Source organism: Tetrao urogallus (genome assembly GCF_951394365.1).
Source record: "Tetrao urogallus genome assembly, chromosome: 9".
In the NCBI taxonomy this organism is placed as follows: domain Eukaryota; kingdom Metazoa; phylum Chordata; class Aves; order Galliformes; family Phasianidae; genus Tetrao; species Tetrao urogallus.
In genome coordinates, this window is record NC_136822.1 from 22,910,322 (window position 1) to 22,927,569 (window position 17,248).

The 17,248-nt window shown below is 47.4% G+C and overlaps 1 protein-coding gene across 1 annotated transcript in view; it reads right to left on the reverse strand.

The window, feature by feature from the left end:
* Positions 1-1,122: 1,122 nt before the first annotated feature.
* MED12L (mediator complex subunit 12L) overlaps positions 1,123-17,248 on the reverse strand; it is a gene marked incomplete at both ends in the record, with an annotated part of 102,037 nt that continues 85,911 nt past the window's right edge. Inside the window, 15 exons of the mRNA XM_079539817.1 lie at positions 1,123-1,172; positions 1,470-1,551; positions 3,823-3,885; positions 4,290-4,446; positions 4,926-5,137; positions 5,450-5,539; positions 7,849-8,057; positions 9,261-9,417; positions 10,331-10,693; positions 11,952-12,113; positions 12,582-12,717; positions 13,189-13,298; positions 14,134-14,223; positions 15,418-15,529; positions 16,993-17,154. Of these exons, the coding sequence (XP_079395943.1) occupies positions 1,123-1,172; positions 1,470-1,551; positions 3,823-3,885; positions 4,290-4,446; positions 4,926-5,137; positions 5,450-5,539; positions 7,849-8,057; positions 9,261-9,417; positions 10,331-10,693; positions 11,952-12,113; positions 12,582-12,717; positions 13,189-13,298; positions 14,134-14,223; positions 15,418-15,529; positions 16,993-17,154 (2,155 nt within the window). The remainder of the gene's footprint in view (positions 1,173-1,469; positions 1,552-3,822; positions 3,886-4,289; positions 4,447-4,925; positions 5,138-5,449; positions 5,540-7,848; positions 8,058-9,260; positions 9,418-10,330; positions 10,694-11,951; positions 12,114-12,581; positions 12,718-13,188; positions 13,299-14,133; positions 14,224-15,417; positions 15,530-16,992; positions 17,155-17,248) is intronic.

Consider the following 17,248-nt stretch of genomic DNA (forward strand, 5'->3'; position numbering starts at 1 on the left):
AGTTGCGATTAGCACAAAGTTCTTAACTTGCTGGCCAACCCAGAAACATGAAGGAGAGCATCATGGTATTATTTACAGAGCTTCTGCGCAGAGCTCATTTCTGCAGTTAATCTTGATTCACACAGAACCAACATTACACCACTGAAGCTCGGCCAGAAATGAAGCATCCAACCCAGACTTTTGAGCAGTTACCACACCAAGTCAGTAAAAAGGACGCACCGATAAGAGGCGCAGCTGGGCAGGGGCACGCAGTGCGTGCGGGCAGCAGCTCCAGAAGTGGCAGAAAGGACTTTTTCAGCCCCTCTTTGTGAAACCCAGGGTGGGATTTCCTCACTGAACCACCCAGAGCCAAATAGACCTGCCTTCCTGCCGGCCCACAGCCCTGCCCAGCCCTCAGCGCTCCTCCAAGGATCACCAAGGGCCAGGACGTTACAAAGACCACATATGAAGAAATGCTGCTACTTTCAGTTGGTTTATTAACATTACATTGTGGCTTTTAATATAAACTTTAAGAAGTTCTAATACAAGCAGTAAACCCACTTCAGCACCTTCTTACCACAATGAGAGCGAGAGAGAATTGGTACTTTAAACAAAGAACTTTATAAAGTGCATATGAAAATTACAGTCAAATAAACACAATTCAAATCAACTCTCGTTCTACCATCAAACAAAGAGGTGAACATCTTAATGAACAAATCAACTGTTATGCCAAGGTCAGGAGTGCCTTTCAATTCAGCAGTTTGGTCCAGTGCAGTTCTTAAAAAAATAAATAGTAACAACAACAGAATGTTTCCCACGGATAAACAAACAAATCCAACATTCTCTGTCCTCTTTAAAAGGAACGGGACCTAAAAAGCACCAAATTCATAAAATCTGCAATAACATTCTTCAGATAGGTCCACAAGTCCTTACATTTAAATCTAATTAAAAGCAAAGAAACTCGAACCCCCCCGAGAACCACCTCGTTACACACTCACATCAACTGCAGCACGAAAAATAATTACCAAAATAATAAGAGAAGGAAATGAAGGTTTCCTTTCTAGCAATAAGCAGTGCATTGGATTTCGAATGTTCTGTTCTGCAGTGCAAACGGAACGTTCCGCCTCCTTCCCACCTTTGGGCTCAGAAGTGTGAAGGATGCCCGTACTGGTTCACTCCCTGCGGTTGGTTACCTGGTGACAAAGCAAAGGAACGAGCTGCACAGAAGCAGCGCACCGCGTTTCGGCAGCAGCGCGCCGTCGGTCGCTGCCACACAGCAGTGAGGCGAGCGGTGGGGCAGCAGTGCGGGCAGCCGGCCCCTGCCACAGCCCTCCGTGACCCACAGAGCCCCAGCTGCGCCGGCTGCAGCGCCGCGCTGTGACACGGCTGCCGGGTGCAGGGCCTGCTGCCAGCCACCGACAGCTCCCACGTTAGTGGGACACTACTGCACATCCCCCCACAGACGGACAGACAGACACAGCTGCACTCACTGGAGAGCTGCTTCTGCAGCTGCCGGACCAGCGCCGCCGTCTGCTGCTGCTGCTGCGTCTGCTGCAGGCCCTGCCTCGGGAACTGCTGCGGAAAGACAGGTGGCAGAAATCACAGCATGAGCGCACACTGGTAGCGCAGAAAGCAACGCTGCCATCCCAGCTGAGCCCACCATTGGCTGCTGCAGCACCGATCTCCCAGGGACGGCTCCGGGCCCTGAGCCCAGCAGACAGTGTGACCGGACAGCAGCTGGGAGAGCGGGGAAGGATGGCAAGAGGCAGAGCTGCCCAGCAGCAGGTCCTGAGCACGTGTTCACAGCAGAGCGAGGACACAGGAAACACGCTCAGAACCCCCAGGACATGTTTTCTTCATGCCCTACATTTCACATGTCTCCAATGCTACTACAGGTGTCATAGTGTGCGCTGCTGGTCTCCCCATCCTTTCCAGCCCTGCAGAGCCCGGTGTTATCCTGCACATTGCTTTCAGCAACTTTGATCTCTGTCTTGCTCAAAGCCACGGATAACCAGAACTGCTCATCAAAACTAATGTCCTTTTGGCAGCTGTAAACACCCTTGTGTAGCTGAAGAAACTTCTAGGAAGATGTTTCTCTCAGGACAGTGGCACTTCAAATGACATGAAGGATAAGCACAAAGAGCTGTTCACGTGCTGCAGGGCTGTGGCTGCTGGTTCCAGTGTGTTGTTCCACTGTTCCACTGTGGTGGAGAATGCTCAGCATGTGCCATTAGCAAACCTCACTCTGATCTGAGCACAGCCCATGGGAGCAAGGCAACCCTCCCACAGCACACTGTTATGTGTGACAGAATCAAACATTGAGAGCTTCCAAAGAAATCTGCTGCTAATGAACTAAATCGTTCCTTCAATCCTTTCGAAAGCACCCTTTGGTGTAAATTCACGGACTTCCACAAATTTGTACGCTATCTACACCGCATCAAAGCAGAATTCAGTCTCTAACTGGTACACTTGATAGCATGTGTTTTTCCCTAGCTGAACAGCCCATGCAATGTATTTCTCTGCGACACCAGGCAGGAGAACAAGCACTGTTCTGTTTTCGGTGCTTCTACCCATCAGCCAGAAGAAAATCACTATTAATAACTTAATAGGTCAGCTACCTGTAGGTCAGACTCACAGAATCATTAAGGTTCGAAGACCTCCAGGATCATCAAATCCAACTGCCAACCCATCACTGAAGTACATATCTGTCCAGTCAAGCTGCTAAATCACAACAGATAAATTTGGGCGGTCAGACCATCTGAAGCAATGGTGCTGCTAGGATGGGTTCCTCTGGAGTCAGAAGTGGTGCACAGCAGAGGTGTTTCCTCCCTCTGGAAGCACAGATGTCCCCTGCATGAAGTGAAACCTGTGTGCCAACTGCCTGGGGCTGCCGAGCACAGAAAGCTGATGGCACAGCTCTGACACCTTCCTGCTCCTGAGGGACTGTGATGCACGAGGGACTGCTGTGCAGGCTGCTGAAGTCAAACTGTCACCACTTACTGAAATACCTATTTACTGCAGGGCCTTGGAGCTCCCTTAGTCTGTCTTCAAAATCTATCACTACTTTTCTTCTCGTTAGATCCGATGAAAGGACAGGTGCTTCTACTTATGTGCTTTTTTTCTTTTACATACAGCATCCATAGTCTCTCTTAACAACACACCACCCAGCCTCACGTGCTGCCTGAAGTGCAGCGCAGTGACACTCGGTGGCAGCACACACTGCACAGATCTGCTTTTTGTCTCAGTGAAACCCTCGCTAACCAAAGGGACTTCCAAGGCTTTAGGAAGACTTCAGCTTTTTTTTCTCTTTCTGAAAACCAATCCTTTACTTAAAATATATTGTGTAATCCTCTGACTCTAGTAAACTGCTGAGGTTAGTGAAACGTATTAACCACACACCAGGGCTTCCTGGGGATGTGAAACCCACATGGAGTGCTCTGCTGCTAGAGGAGCGGGTGCCTGGTGGCAGAGCTCTGCCTCTGTGGCAACCCATCAGAGGCAGCCTGCTCAAGACAAGAATACTGAGAAAAGCTTAGAGATGGATATAAATGATCTTTCAGTAGTGATCAGATGAAGACCCCTCGTTTATCACTCCTCCCACACCTGCATACTGCCTTTTGGTTTCTCTGTCAAATTGCATTAATACCTTTGGACTAGGCAGCTGGCAAATTTAGTGTCGCTTGTATTTTCCCCATTTTTCCAGACCAACCTTTTCTAATTATCCTCTTAAACACATCTGGAAAAAATGGCCACGTCCAGGAAACACAGACAACAGCACTGCAAGTTCAATGTAAGCTTCACCCAGTCTGCCCCTGCCCCATGCTCATCATCCATCCCACTTACCAGGGGCTGCTGCGGCTGCACGGGCTGGAGATCAAGAGTCTGCTGCTGCTGCCCCTGCTGCATCTGAAAGAAGACAGGCCCTGAGACAGCAGACAACTGCACACACAGCACCTCGGGGAGCATCCCTAAGACAGCACCACAGCTGCTCATGGCCAATGTATGGGCTGGGACCTGGGCTTGCACACAGGAGGTCCCAGGAGGTGTGAGCCTGCTGGTGCTCCAGCTCTGCATCGTCAGCTGCACTGAGCTGAGACATTTGTAATAACCAAAATACATTCCAAAGCTGGTATGTTTAATTTATTACACCAAAATGTCCAGATGAAATGCACCACCATTTGTCAGGAATGGGCACAGGTATCCATTGCATTACAATGGAAACATGGAAATAATTCCAAAGGACCGAGGAAGGATGCATGCCTTCCCCGCAGAGAAGCGCCTGCAGCCTTCAGGGCAGTCGGGTTCCTCACCTGGAAGAGTCTCTGCTGTCGGATCTGCTGCTGCCTCTGTCGCATTTGCTCCTGGGGCAGCTGTGCTGAGCTCAGGCTCGGATGGGTACGTGTGGTAGATGTGCTGTCCAGGCCTGCCCCTATCAATGAGTTTGGCTGCAAAGGTTGATGGGTCAACCTGGTTGAAAAATAATACAATAAGTAAAAGGTATCCTACTTCACTTAAAGACAGAGCAGAAATAGTCTAGGAGCACTACTAAAAGCTGTAACATCAGGCTTCAACAGATTTGAAAGATGCAAGTTTTACAGGATGACTACTGTTCCAAATAGGAATGCTTCAAGAAGTACCCAAACCAGAAGCTGCACCATCCTACCACGCTGCAGGTGATGCAGGCAGGACACCATTTCACTCTTACTCTGTTAGAAGGAGCAATGAGCCTCTACATTTCAAGCAAGCACTCTAATAAGCATTGAAGTGTTCTCTGAGAAAAACATGCATAGTTAATTACATTTCCAGAGATTCAAAACAGATTATAAAGACTTCTTACTTCCTGAAATAATGGAAAAAACTACCAAGCATGAAACACTTTGGACCTCTAGATCGAAGTCACGGTTAAACCTTGCAAGGTTACAGCTCCGAGAAGGGCAGAAGCTCACCGCTGAGCGCCCGCCACGGGCTGCATGTAGGCAGCTGCCTGCTGCTGAGCCACGCCACCCGGCTGCCCCGGCCGCAGCCGCTCCATCAGCACGGGGCTGGAGTGGGCCGTGTACGCCCGTGGGGTGTAGCCAGGAGAGAGCACCACGCTGCCGGGCTGCTGCTGCTGCAAGGGCATCGGGGTGCTGTACATCGTGTACCCGTGGGGCATGCCCTGCATGGAAAGCAGGCAGAGAGGAGCTTCACGTTGGAGTTACATAAACCAGCATCATTGTAAAAGAGGTCACATTACAGACTTGGCACTGAAGCACGCTCGTCTTCTACCAGAACATCACTGGGGAAAAATGCGCAAGTTACAGCTATTTACAGCTGTGGCATGCAGAGAGCAGCGAGCTCCCATGGCTGAGCATCACACCACCCTGGGGCACAGGCACTATCCCAGCCTCCAGCACGGCCGGCCAGCCTGGAAGGGAAGGGGCTCAGTTTCACTTGTTGCTGTGCATCACTCTGCAGAGCAGTGCAGTACCTGTGCTTGCTGAAGCCCTGCGTACTGCGGTAGCTGCGGCGTGGGTCGGACTTGCGGGGTGAAAAGAGCAGCGGGGTCCATCGGCTGACCCTGCAAGACACACGTGGTCAGACCGGCCCTGCTCCTGACAAGACAGCAGGAACAGGGAGAGGATCCCCTGTTCCTCCAGAAGTGCCTGGCCCCGAGCTGCCTGTGGAGCAGGGGCAGGGCTGGCCCTGACCTCTGGCACAGGCACTTCTCCACCACTGCAGCACTGCAGCTATCTGCCAACAAGGCTGCTGCTGTTTAAAGGGCAAGTGCCCTTTAAAATGGAGTTTTGCAAAGAATTTCTCCTGCCTTAGGAGGAAGAAAGTTCACATCACAGAGACTGACATCACCTCTTTTCCCCAGGAATGACTGAGTTTTGTGAAACATCAGCACAGATCTCTAAGCAGCAGAGGGCCCAAAGCAGGGCTGCTCCCACTGCATGCCCTGCCCAGCACAGGGCTGCAATGCCGGGCAAAATGGGAGAGCGCAAGCCATGCTTGGATGGACGTGGTGTCAGGGAGCACTGAGACTGCTGTGACCTCTCACAGTGAGAAACAACACCTTCTGAAGAGGAAAAAAACAGTGATGATGCAGTTATTGGGAATGTTTGTAACAAAAATATTTTGTGTGTGCAAGTATATTCACAGCCTTCTCCATGCAGCCACCGCACTGCTGAGCCATGAGGAGTGCCCAAAGCAAATCATTCCCATTAAAAGCAGAGTGCAGCCGGCGTGTTGGAAGGAATGACTGTGCAAAAGAGAAAGAAAGTTCACAATCCCCAAGCAGTTACCATTATGTTGTCAAAGCCATCCTGAAGGGATACAGCAGAGCTACTGACATCCTGAAGGAAAAGGACAGGCAAGAAAATAGCAAGCAATACAGAGAATACACATTCCTAGGCTCAGAGTTCTGGAGGAGCAGCACAGCACCCTCACAGTGCCCACCTGACTGCACCCACAGCACATGGTGCTGGAAATGATGGCAGAGTCCTTCTGGGTGTTCCATGACACTAATAAGCCTCAGTATTTTTTATAACATTTATGAAACACCGAACATGGAAAGGACTCCCTGCCATCCACAAGAGCCTACTATTGCTACGTATAACATGCAACATTTTTTGGACAAAGCACGCTCTTTGCAAAACCTGCACACAGCCCTTCCTGTAAAAGAGCACTGCAGATTGGTTGGTACAAACTGGTGTCACAGAACCATCCTCTCCATGGGCTCAGGCTGAGCAGGGAGTTCCATTCTCCAGCTGTAGAGATATGAAATATAAGGAAACCTTCCCTACTGAAGCTTGGCCAAACAACCTACGTCACATAGTAGCAGTGCTCACAAGTTGTCTTGTTCCTCTCTTTCCAAACACTCCGTGCAGGCACACACACCTGCGTAGCATTCCCTGCCCTGTCACCAGGCAGTGCACCCCGGGACCCCGTTGTGCATGGTGCAGGGCAGCGAGGCTGGGGTTGGACCTGGTGCATCTCCAGGTTGGATCTGGGCTTTGTGTGCATCACAAGAGATAAAGTGAAGAAGGACGACGATGATGAGGGAGCTCCAACGGAATGCACAGCATGAGAGGAACCACAGGGTACCTGCTGAAAACTCTGCCTGCCTTGAGCAACCTATGCACATCACAGAGTGTGAAGGCAAGAACTTAGCATAAGGACAGTGCAAGATACATGACCTCAGAGATGGTAGGAAAGGGTACAGAAGGGCCTTAAAAGTGAGCAGTTACTAGTTGTACCACCAACTACGGTACACACACTGTTGTTTGTCTGGGATAGGAAAACCAATTTTCGTCTCTTGACGCCATCAATTCAGCAGCAGCCTGGCTGTAACCATGTTCTAAAAAATAGCTCGGGCTCCAAAAGGAGCTGCACAGCAGGCATATGTGGTTTGGCACATGGCAACATTACACTGCAAAGCATTAGGAGAAAATATCAGGAGCTTCTAGACAACATGCATGCCTGTGTGCATATGTATGGAAACAGCTTCTGATGGAATTCTGGAATTCCAGGAATTTTCCCTGGAATTTTTGTAGGTAAGGAGTACTTGCTGCTGACTGGTAGTGTGGTGGTACACAGCACCGTGCCATTCCATCAGCAGAGCCACTGGTGAAACAACAGAAGACTGCTATAACATCAAATACGAGAAGCAAAATCTGATTTTAGGAAACAGAGTGAAAATAGAAGGGGCTACGAGACCCAGGGGCAGGAAGTATGACAGTGATGACCCCACTTAAGCAATACTGAAGAAGTTACTACGACTGTAAATGTCAGCTGGCTCCCCACTCGGTAAGCCTACGCAGGGCAAGCGGCCTCAGCAGAAGGTAAGAGCTGTGCTGCTCATCAGCCCTGGGGCTTTGGACAAACCTGCTGGAGAGACCGTGCCTGTGCTTGGTGCCTGAGGAGCCGCTGCTGCTGCTCTTGCTGCAGGAGTTTCATCTGGAGCAACTGCTGCTGAGGTGTGACTGCGTGGAGGGAGGGCGGCTGCAGCACGGAGCGCCGCTGCAGCATGTTGGACAGGGCCTGCTTCGTGTTGGCTGGGACGAAGGAGCTCGTCGGATCCAGCCTGGAACCACCTGAAAGCACCCAGAGCACAAACATTCGGCTGCATTCTGTGCAAAAGCTGTCAGTACAGATCGCTGCTAACTCACTGGCTTCCACTTGGTTGGCTCTATCATAATGATGGTAAGCTCATCTCCGTAAAGGAAGGCAAGGAACTGAACTAAACCAGATTTCTGGCTGGAAAAATTAGAAGGGCAAAAGAGCTCTGAAAGCTACCACTTGCAAATGAGAATGGAAAATAAAAAGGCTATGGGCTGCATCCTCTACATCACACAGAATGTTTGACTGCTACTGAAAAGCAAAAATTACATGCCAGATCAAAAACATGGTAGGAACAGCTCATCATGACAAGCCATGTTATCATTAGATGGCAGTAATTAATGCATTCTGTGCTGCCTGATAGAAAAATATGGACCTGTAGGTCCATAGACTTAGAAAGGTACATCTTCTCCACTTTTTTCTTTCTGCTTTTTTAATGATCTTTTCTTAATTTCCTAGACACTGTCCGGTATTCTCTGAAGACTTTTATGCATCTTAAATGCAGATTTAGTTACATTTGGAGCTTTAGAAAAAATATTTGACATTTATAACTGGAAGCAAACGTCTACGCGTCTATGCATAATACCTGAGCAGAACATCTATCTTTCAAAACATCTGCTACACACAGCTCTAAAGTACGTCGCTTAAACTGTTTACACCCTGCCTGGAAGAAACAAAACAAATGTACAAAAAAAAAAAAATCAGCTCAACCCAAATGCTGGAAAAATAAAAAAAAGTCAGCCCACTGATTATTTATTCCATCTTGTAGATGTTAAATTAGCCACCATGGTTCTTGGTCTGGATCAGATAAGAAATGAAATAGCCCCAAGGTCATTTGTTCCTTCTAATCATCTCTCCCTTATTTAACTTCTCTCTGAAGTTTCTTAGAAAGAAAGCTTTCCTACAGCTTTCTTAGAAGAAAAACCTATCAGCGTCACAAAAAACGCACCACAAACCATCAGCGGGTCATTCTTGCTTCTCTACCAAACAGATTCAAGAGCTTAGCACAGGCAGACCTACCAACGGAGAGCTCTTCTGAAAACTGGCTAACTGCAGGAATAAAACAAATGGCACTGCTGTCACAGCCTGCCTCAGAGTCAGGAACAAAACCCGGCTGCACTAAGTCAAATTTACCACCCAGCAACAGGAGCAGAGGTGAACTCAAAGCTCGGACATACCTGGAGGGAGGGGCTGGTTCTGCGCAAAGAAGCCAGGCTGCTGCGGCTGCCCCACGATGGTGTAGCCCCACAAGGCAGACTGAGGATGCTGCATCATTTGTGAGGGAACGGGCGAGTAATTGGGAGGCACTCTGTATGCGCTGTTCGGTGGATATTCCTTAAAATATACAGGAAAAGCGAATGTTACTGACATTCATACCTTACTAACTCATAAATAATGCCGATTTTCCTACTAAATTATTAAAGGATAGAGAGAGTTCCCATTGTCGTTTGCAATGATGTAAAAAACAGATTAAGTCTCAGGCTGCCCACAGGTAATTAACACTAACAACTTCACCGAGACGCCATCCATTTCTATCTTATTAGCAGGCATCTTCGGCAGGCTACCGTTAGGCACAGCACAGGCACACGTATCTGTACCGTTCTGTATCTGAAAGGAAACAGCAGGAGGACTTTCACTGAAATATCAAAAAGGCCAGAAAACTGTGTCCGAGTTACATTTGTTTAAGATGCCGCACAATGACAAATGTAGCTGTAGTGCAGGCGGTGCTGGGCATGTCTTCCAAACCCTTGCTCTATTGTGACCTCCACCCACACCTCAAAAAACATGAAAACCAACAGGGCCAACACGGCAGCGGCTCCGAACAAGCTATACGGTAAAAAGGTGTAGCTGTGTGGAAGAGTGTCTTTCAAATTATTCTCTGTTTGAATGGGACCCAAGTTTGAGCCCACGTTTGCTCTCAGAACATAGTTTGAGCAGGAGGAATTTCAGAAAGTGAGAAAGAATGTATTTGCTATAATTTTACACCAAATGAGAAAGCATGCATAGAACATGAGCAATATTCAGTGAGCGAAGATCCAGCCCAGCGCCGTTTACATAGCACGGAAGGCCCTATGCACAGTACACTCCTCTACACTGACTGTGTTTGATAGAAACCCAGCCTCCTGCTGACCATTTCCATTCTCTCCCTTTGATGGAACCCCCCCAGGTAAGGCACAACTTGTGAATGCAGCAAAGACAGCAAGGCGACGGGATGTTCCCAGCTCTGCACGAGGCACCAACCGCTTACATCAGCCTTAGAGCTTGACTTTGACTTCCTCTTCCTGCCCTTTGTCTTCTTGTCGTCATCCGTGCCGTGTTTTCCCTGATCACAGAGCTCTCCTGACTTCCTTTCTGGTTCCTGAGACACAGGGGTGGTGGGCTCTTCCTCCTCCTCCTCTGGAGGCAGAGGCAAGGGCTCGAGGTAGTAGCTCCGCGGCTTGGGTTTGGGGTGCGCGTGGTACAGGAGCAGATGCTGCTGCTCCTCGTATTTGATCACCTTCCTGTCCACACGAACTGTGCCAAACCATGCCCAGGAGAGAGGAGCGGGATTTTTATGACCTTCAAATAAGTCCCAAGGGGACACCTTTTGTTTTGTTGAAACCTGAAGACCCTGTATTAAAATAAAAGTGAAGTCAGCACTTTAGGGAAGCTGAACACCACCGCAAACTACTTGCTTTTGTTCACCACGATTTGAGTCACAAAATCCAGTGAGGGTCCTTTCCCCCCACAGAACGTACCAAGTGCACGCTGATGGGCCTTCAGCCTCCATCCAAAGCTGCTGCTGGATAAAAGCTGTTATATTTTTATAGTAGCATTTGCTTGTAGCCATGCTAAAAATCTCAAGTTCCACCAATCACGTTTAGGAGGAAACGAGATACTGCAGAATTACAAGTTCTAGCTTTCTTCCTCCCATAAATTCACCATAAAAAGAATGCTGGCAAAAACCCCTATCAGCACACTTTGTGTTTTCTCTTTCTTTCCTCCATGTTTTGTAAGCAGGAGCACCCCCTGCATCGTCCTCCCAGCATGTAAGAGGACAAAAGGTTTCCAGGTCAATCAAGCTCTCACATGTAGGATTCTGCTGAGAAAGCAAACACTGTTGTAAGAGTTTCAGCTCTTCAGCTACAAGAAGACATAATTTTCCTTCTCGGTCAGTCAAGACGCTGGATTGCAAAATCAAGCAAGCTTCTGCCAGCACTCATTACATGAGGAGTCACAAATCGGCCACGTTCTGTGGATCATCCGGCTCTGGTTTGTACAAGGTTTGGTGACAGACTTACGGACAAATCAGAAAGTGATTTCTGTCTCAGAAACCCCTGAGCTTGTATGGGTGGCATGAAGCTGTGTCCGTTCCAGAGGCACTCAGATGAAGAGCTCTGACCTATCTATCTGCCAGCTCGGGCGAGGTGTCAGGAGAGGACAGCAGCACTGTCAGTGCTGATGCAGGATGGTGGTACTGCACACATCGCACTACGATGCTGGAATCTGAAAGCCCCCCTCCAAACCCACTCCTGGCTTCACACACTGCCCAAGAACCTTCACATGGATCATGCAAACAAACACCCTGCATGTGTATTGAAACCAGAATTACGCTGGGTACCAAAACTCCGTCAGTCACTTACAACTGAACAGTGGTGTCCTGCAGACCTGGCACTGCACACTTTTGCATCATTGCTCAGTTAACAGGGATTGCATTGCTGAGGCTGAAGTTTGGTAAGAACTGAATGCATTACCAAGCTGTACTCCAGCAGAAGTACAATACTTTTTGGATACTGGATCTAAATGTGTGTATTATACAAGCTGTACACATTTCCCATGCATCAAAACATTACAAAAAACCAGAGATGAAGGTATGCATTTACTCTTGCCTGTTTCTTATCAATGGAGTCAAACCCTGCAATTTTGTTGCCCTTGGTGTCGATCAAGGATCCCATTGGCTCGCAAGTAATAATATCACAAGTCTGCTTTGGCAAAGGGAGCAGCTGGCGAACCTTGTCAATGCTGTCCGACCGCTTGTCTCCCAGCTCCTTCTAAGGGATAAACAAAGTGCTCAGTCAAACAGGAAGGTGGGAAAAAAGGAAGAGAAACATTGCACTGCTTTCACTATTAGAAAATGTCCAGTTAGGGGATGAATCATTTCCCTGTGCTTTTACTAAATTTAAACAAGTGTCCTTGCAGGCCTGTTTAGCTTGGTTTCAAGAAAATGAGTTACCTTGTTGGAGTGGATCATACAACATATGTAACACAAAGTGAATGCAAGTTTAGTGCCTCAAACATGAACAAAACAAAAGCAATTAAGTCTCTGTCAGGGTTCTGAATGTAATGTAACGATAAGAAGTATCTTCGTAGTTTGTCTCCCTGCCCTCACATTCCTAATTTCTTATTTCCTCCTTCCCTTCCTTATTACTAATGCTACTTCATTCCCCCTTCTCTTTCCAAGGCACCAGAAACAACAAGATTCAAAAGAAACGCTGTAAATGATGAGACACAACACTTACTTTTAACTTTTTCACTAAATTCATGTAAGCCCTTTTGTTTTCCTCAGGCCCTCCCTGGGACGCGTTGGACAAGTCGGAGGCGAGCGTCCCGTTGATGAGGACGCCCAGCATATCCAGCACGGTTGTGAACAAGTCGCTGCGAGTGGAATGACAAATGTCACTGTGAGGAGCTGCCGCCCGGCGAGAGACCCAGGGCAGACATTCACAGCAAGGGCCAGGCACGCAGCTCTTTACAGAAGCTGAATCTGCAGTGCTTTCTGCAGGCACACGTCTCAGCATGCACACGCAGCCCCTGTGTACGTGCTGGTGGATCGTCCCCGTGCACACATACACCTTACTGTGCACCACAGCACAGAGCTGCTGCCAGATGGCCACCAGGAACCACAGCTTTGCTACGGAACATGCCCAGGTAAATGCTCACTAAGAAGCCATGCAAACAGTTTTTCCAGTGCTTTCCAGAATAGGAGTGCTCCCCAGCTGAGCCCAGCTCTGAGCATGTAAGTTGTACCCAAGCAGTCACAGAATAATAAGAAGAAAAACACAGCGATAGCATACATGCAATCTAGACTGAACGCCACATTAAATAGCTTGTTTAAACAGCACGTACTTGTTGGTCTGCATATCAACTGTTCCCGAAGTGATTATCTGGAGGAGCAGAAGTGCCCAGTCCGTGGTCCACTGGGTGCTCCTCTGCACAGTGTCAAACATGCCACCTACCTGCAAAACAACGCAGCAGACAGCAAAGCTCTGCATTTATCTCACACTTCCATTATCGTATTACTTATGAATAAAATTGTCAGTCAGCCCGTCTTCCTGTGTGCTGACTGCCATCCTGATGTGCTGACCTTCAGTAACTTTTCTCCCCACCCCACGCTCTCAGCAAAGTTTTACTAAAGAAGGAACTGTGGAAAAGCATTACAGTGCTCTGTCAAACAGCTTCACGTCTTCACCTGCTTGTTTGATGCAACAAATTTTGAAGTGTGTGAACAGATTCTCAAAACTGAAAAGGTACTGAAGTAAAACTTTATAGTTATTGCCTTCCCTCTATATGCAAAAACAAAAAACAAACCAGTGCACAGAAAAGGATGTGAGCAACAAGACAACAGTGAATGAAAACTGCTACATGATACGCTTTATCCCATGAACAATTTTTCCTAATTTCTACCAGTATCATATTTTAATGCAAAATAAGCCTTTCCATCAGAACTAGTCTAAAACAAGAGAGGTGGGAAGGGCACAGACCTCCTCGCTTTGCTGTGTCTCGGCCTGGGGGCACTGAGGTTCCTGCTGCCACAGCCAGCTCCGCTTGGGGCCACCACGCCTGTCCCCATGTCCCCAGCCAAGGGCCTCAGCCCACGCTGCAGGGCTGTGTCTGAGCATCCCTCCCCTCCAGCTCTGACCCTGACCCCCACCCGCGTGCTGACATCCCGTCTCCATCCTGAGGGAGGTGACAGATGCCCTCAGATCCCAAGGCTCAGGGAGCGCCAGCCCCCGCAGTGCTACACGCAGCACTTCAGAGCAGCTGCTCCATACCAACACAAGATTTTCTTACCAGATTTAGACGAAGCTGTAAGGCTTCATGCATCATCTGTCTAGCTTTAACATCGCCCTGGTACCGTTCTTCCCTCCAGTTACTAAGGATCTAAGAGAAACCATTTGATTAAGGCTGTTTTCCACTTGCACAGACGTTTTTCCCCTATAAAATTTATGGTTTTGTGACTATTATCTTTAAGGAAACAGGAAGGAGTATTAACCTTCATATACTCATACCCGTTCAAAGCTTAGAGCAGATTAAACAAACTAAAGAAATGTAAATATTTGTAAAGAGCTGATGTTCTGCTCTCAATTATATGACTGGATCTTCCTGATGCAACGAAAGGAAAATGAGCAGCCTGGCTATGTGTTTGAGAACACAGTCTCAAACACTCCATTAAACTGGGTATGTAAATGGGTGTCTTGCATGGGATGCAGCTTCCCAGCAGAAAATGTTGGGTGCACAGGACAAGAAATGAGCAGAATCTCAGGGAAACTGCACCTGCTGTGTTACAGGGGGGAACCACACAGCAGAAGAGTCCAGGTGGCAGCACTACCAGGAAAAAAAAAACATCAAAAGAAATACCAAGGGCAAAAAAAGGTCAAAGGAATGAATTTAACCAGGATGTGGAAGTCAGAGCCTGGAGTTGCACTGAGCAGCAATACGAGCAAATAATGGCCCTACAAGTATTAATTTTCACTGTCACAGTAAGTTAGAGAAACTAGAGACAAAAAAAAGAGACATAATTGCACCACACCATGCACTGCATATGTTCACTTAAAGGACAGTCTGGAGAGTTAATGAGGTTCATGCAGGCACAGCAGGAACCAGGTGGGAACAAGGAGGCACAGCAGAATCAGCAGGGGGTGGGAACAGCACTGGGGATTCAAACAAAGAGCAGCAGGGATGGTTTCTGTAGGCAATTTGCCAGTTAGAGACTAGCAGTATTTAAAAACATATATATATATGTATGATCCATAGTTTCAAGTCTCAAACCTATAAAAACTTCTTAAGACCAAACGAAAGACTGAGAAGCTTCCTCTCAGGACAAGAACTGAGCCAGGAAAGAACTGAACCAGACTCACATTCATTAAAGTTTGCTGGAACCATTTTAGGAAAAAAAAAAAAAAGATGTATTTTCTGTAACAAATGGACAAAACTTTTCCCCATTCTCTCCTCCCCTCACTGCTCCTTCCAGCAGGCCATGTGTTACAGTTCTCCTGGTCTGAACCCCTCCTGTACACGTCAAACCGGTGACACAAACGTCCACGGAAGGAGCTCATGGTTACGTGCTGGTTGTACCTGATTGACTTGATTCTGCAGTGATGTTAGCAGCCCTTCCCGTTGCTCATCCTGTCCCTTAAGGCAAGTAAGTACCAAAGAAAGGAAAGGTTGCTGACTCAGGAGAGACATGCTTTAGGAGAGACAAACACAGAAGTCAATTAGTAATGCTATTCTGATAGTTCCCATCTCCACTCCCATCTTTGTTTTGTCTATTTTTTTTTCTGGAAGTAGCATTGCCTACATTTAGCTCTGTTTTTGTTTTTGTGAATGAAAGCCTCACAGGACAAATTAAAAGAACGTGCACCTAGAAGTAGGAAGAGCAGCAGCCACTTATTGTACGTGTCAGTGCTGAGAACCCACCTAGCTCAGGGCACCGCATGGCCAAAAATCACACGGACACTTGCAGGTCTGACTCAGAACACGTTATTTTAAGACTGCTTTCATTAACTAGGGATATAATTGTGGTGGAGACCAGACAGCTAAAGCTTCTAATCCATCTGGTGGCCCGAAGTGAATCCCAAGTTTCCCCTCTGAGCACTGATTAAAATGAAAGCCAACTGAATCCCACTAAAATTTTACCATGGATTTAGCATATGCAAATCCAGAGGTAGCTTTAACTGGTTGCAGGAAACATGCCATAACAGTGTAAGGGCATTCAGAATCCATATATGTATTCTTTAGAGTACTGTGTATCTGTTATGAACATAAAATGCAGGCAAACTGAGAGAAACATGCAGAGACAAACCTGGGAGTACAATAAGTAAAGTAGAAGAAACACTAAAAACGTGAGCAAAGGGATCTGAGTTACAGTTCATGCAATGATTTTTACAGTTTTAGCTATGTAAACTCCTAGGAAATGACTCAAATCCTGAACAGAATAAAGCATACAACCATGCACACACATTTGTTTCGTACAGGTATTCATTTCAACAGCTGTTTTCATTTGGCATTTAACTTGACTTCAGCAATTTCACTGACAACCAGACTAAAGGGACAGCAAAATCCCTAGGCCCTGTAGGACAAACCAATTAGAAGGCCTACATTTTCAAAAATCATGTTAAAATTGGGATTTTTCAGAGCTAAGGAACAACGTGGTAGGAGTACCTGTTGGCTTTTGCATTAATTGCCACAAGAAAAAAATGACAACTTGCAAGACAACCACTACTGCAATTGCAATCCTTGCTACAAAGTGGTGTAAATGCTTTTAATTCTATGCATAGAAGCCAAGACAGAGGAAGGGCTTAACAGTTTCTACAGCCATGTTATTTGAAAGCGGCTTGTTTTAGGTCTTCTACACCAGAGCTTTCCCATGGGAAAAGAAACATTAGGCAAAGAGAGGTTCTATACTTCCCTCTGCTGATGGATGCAGGACAGCCTCTGGATGATGTGTTACAGGACTTTCACACTTTGTCTTCTGAGACCAATGGTACTTTGCAGACTAAATTAAACCTGAGCCCTGGCTGGGTTTGGTAACTTACACGCTGCAAAGAAGTGAACCAATGAGGTCTTGTGATGCAACAACCCAGTGCCCAGCACAGCCCTCCTTCAAAAATACCTGCCAGCTCTGTTTACAGAGGCCTCCCAAGGTCATACCTCTTTTGCTTCTGTCTATCTCTTTCCTTCTTAGAAGATGACCCCAAATGCTGACCTTTCTCCAGCTCCTCTCCCGCAGCTTTCAAGACCCTACCTTGCACTGAGGTAGGCAGTTTTGCAATCAAGGGAGCCACCAGCCACACTCCTCGCCACTCAGAGGAACTAGAAATAGAACAAGCTTATTTCAGCCAAAGTATCCGTGCAGTTCTGCAACCAGTGCTAGCTGCTACAATACCAAACTGCTTTAATAAGGACA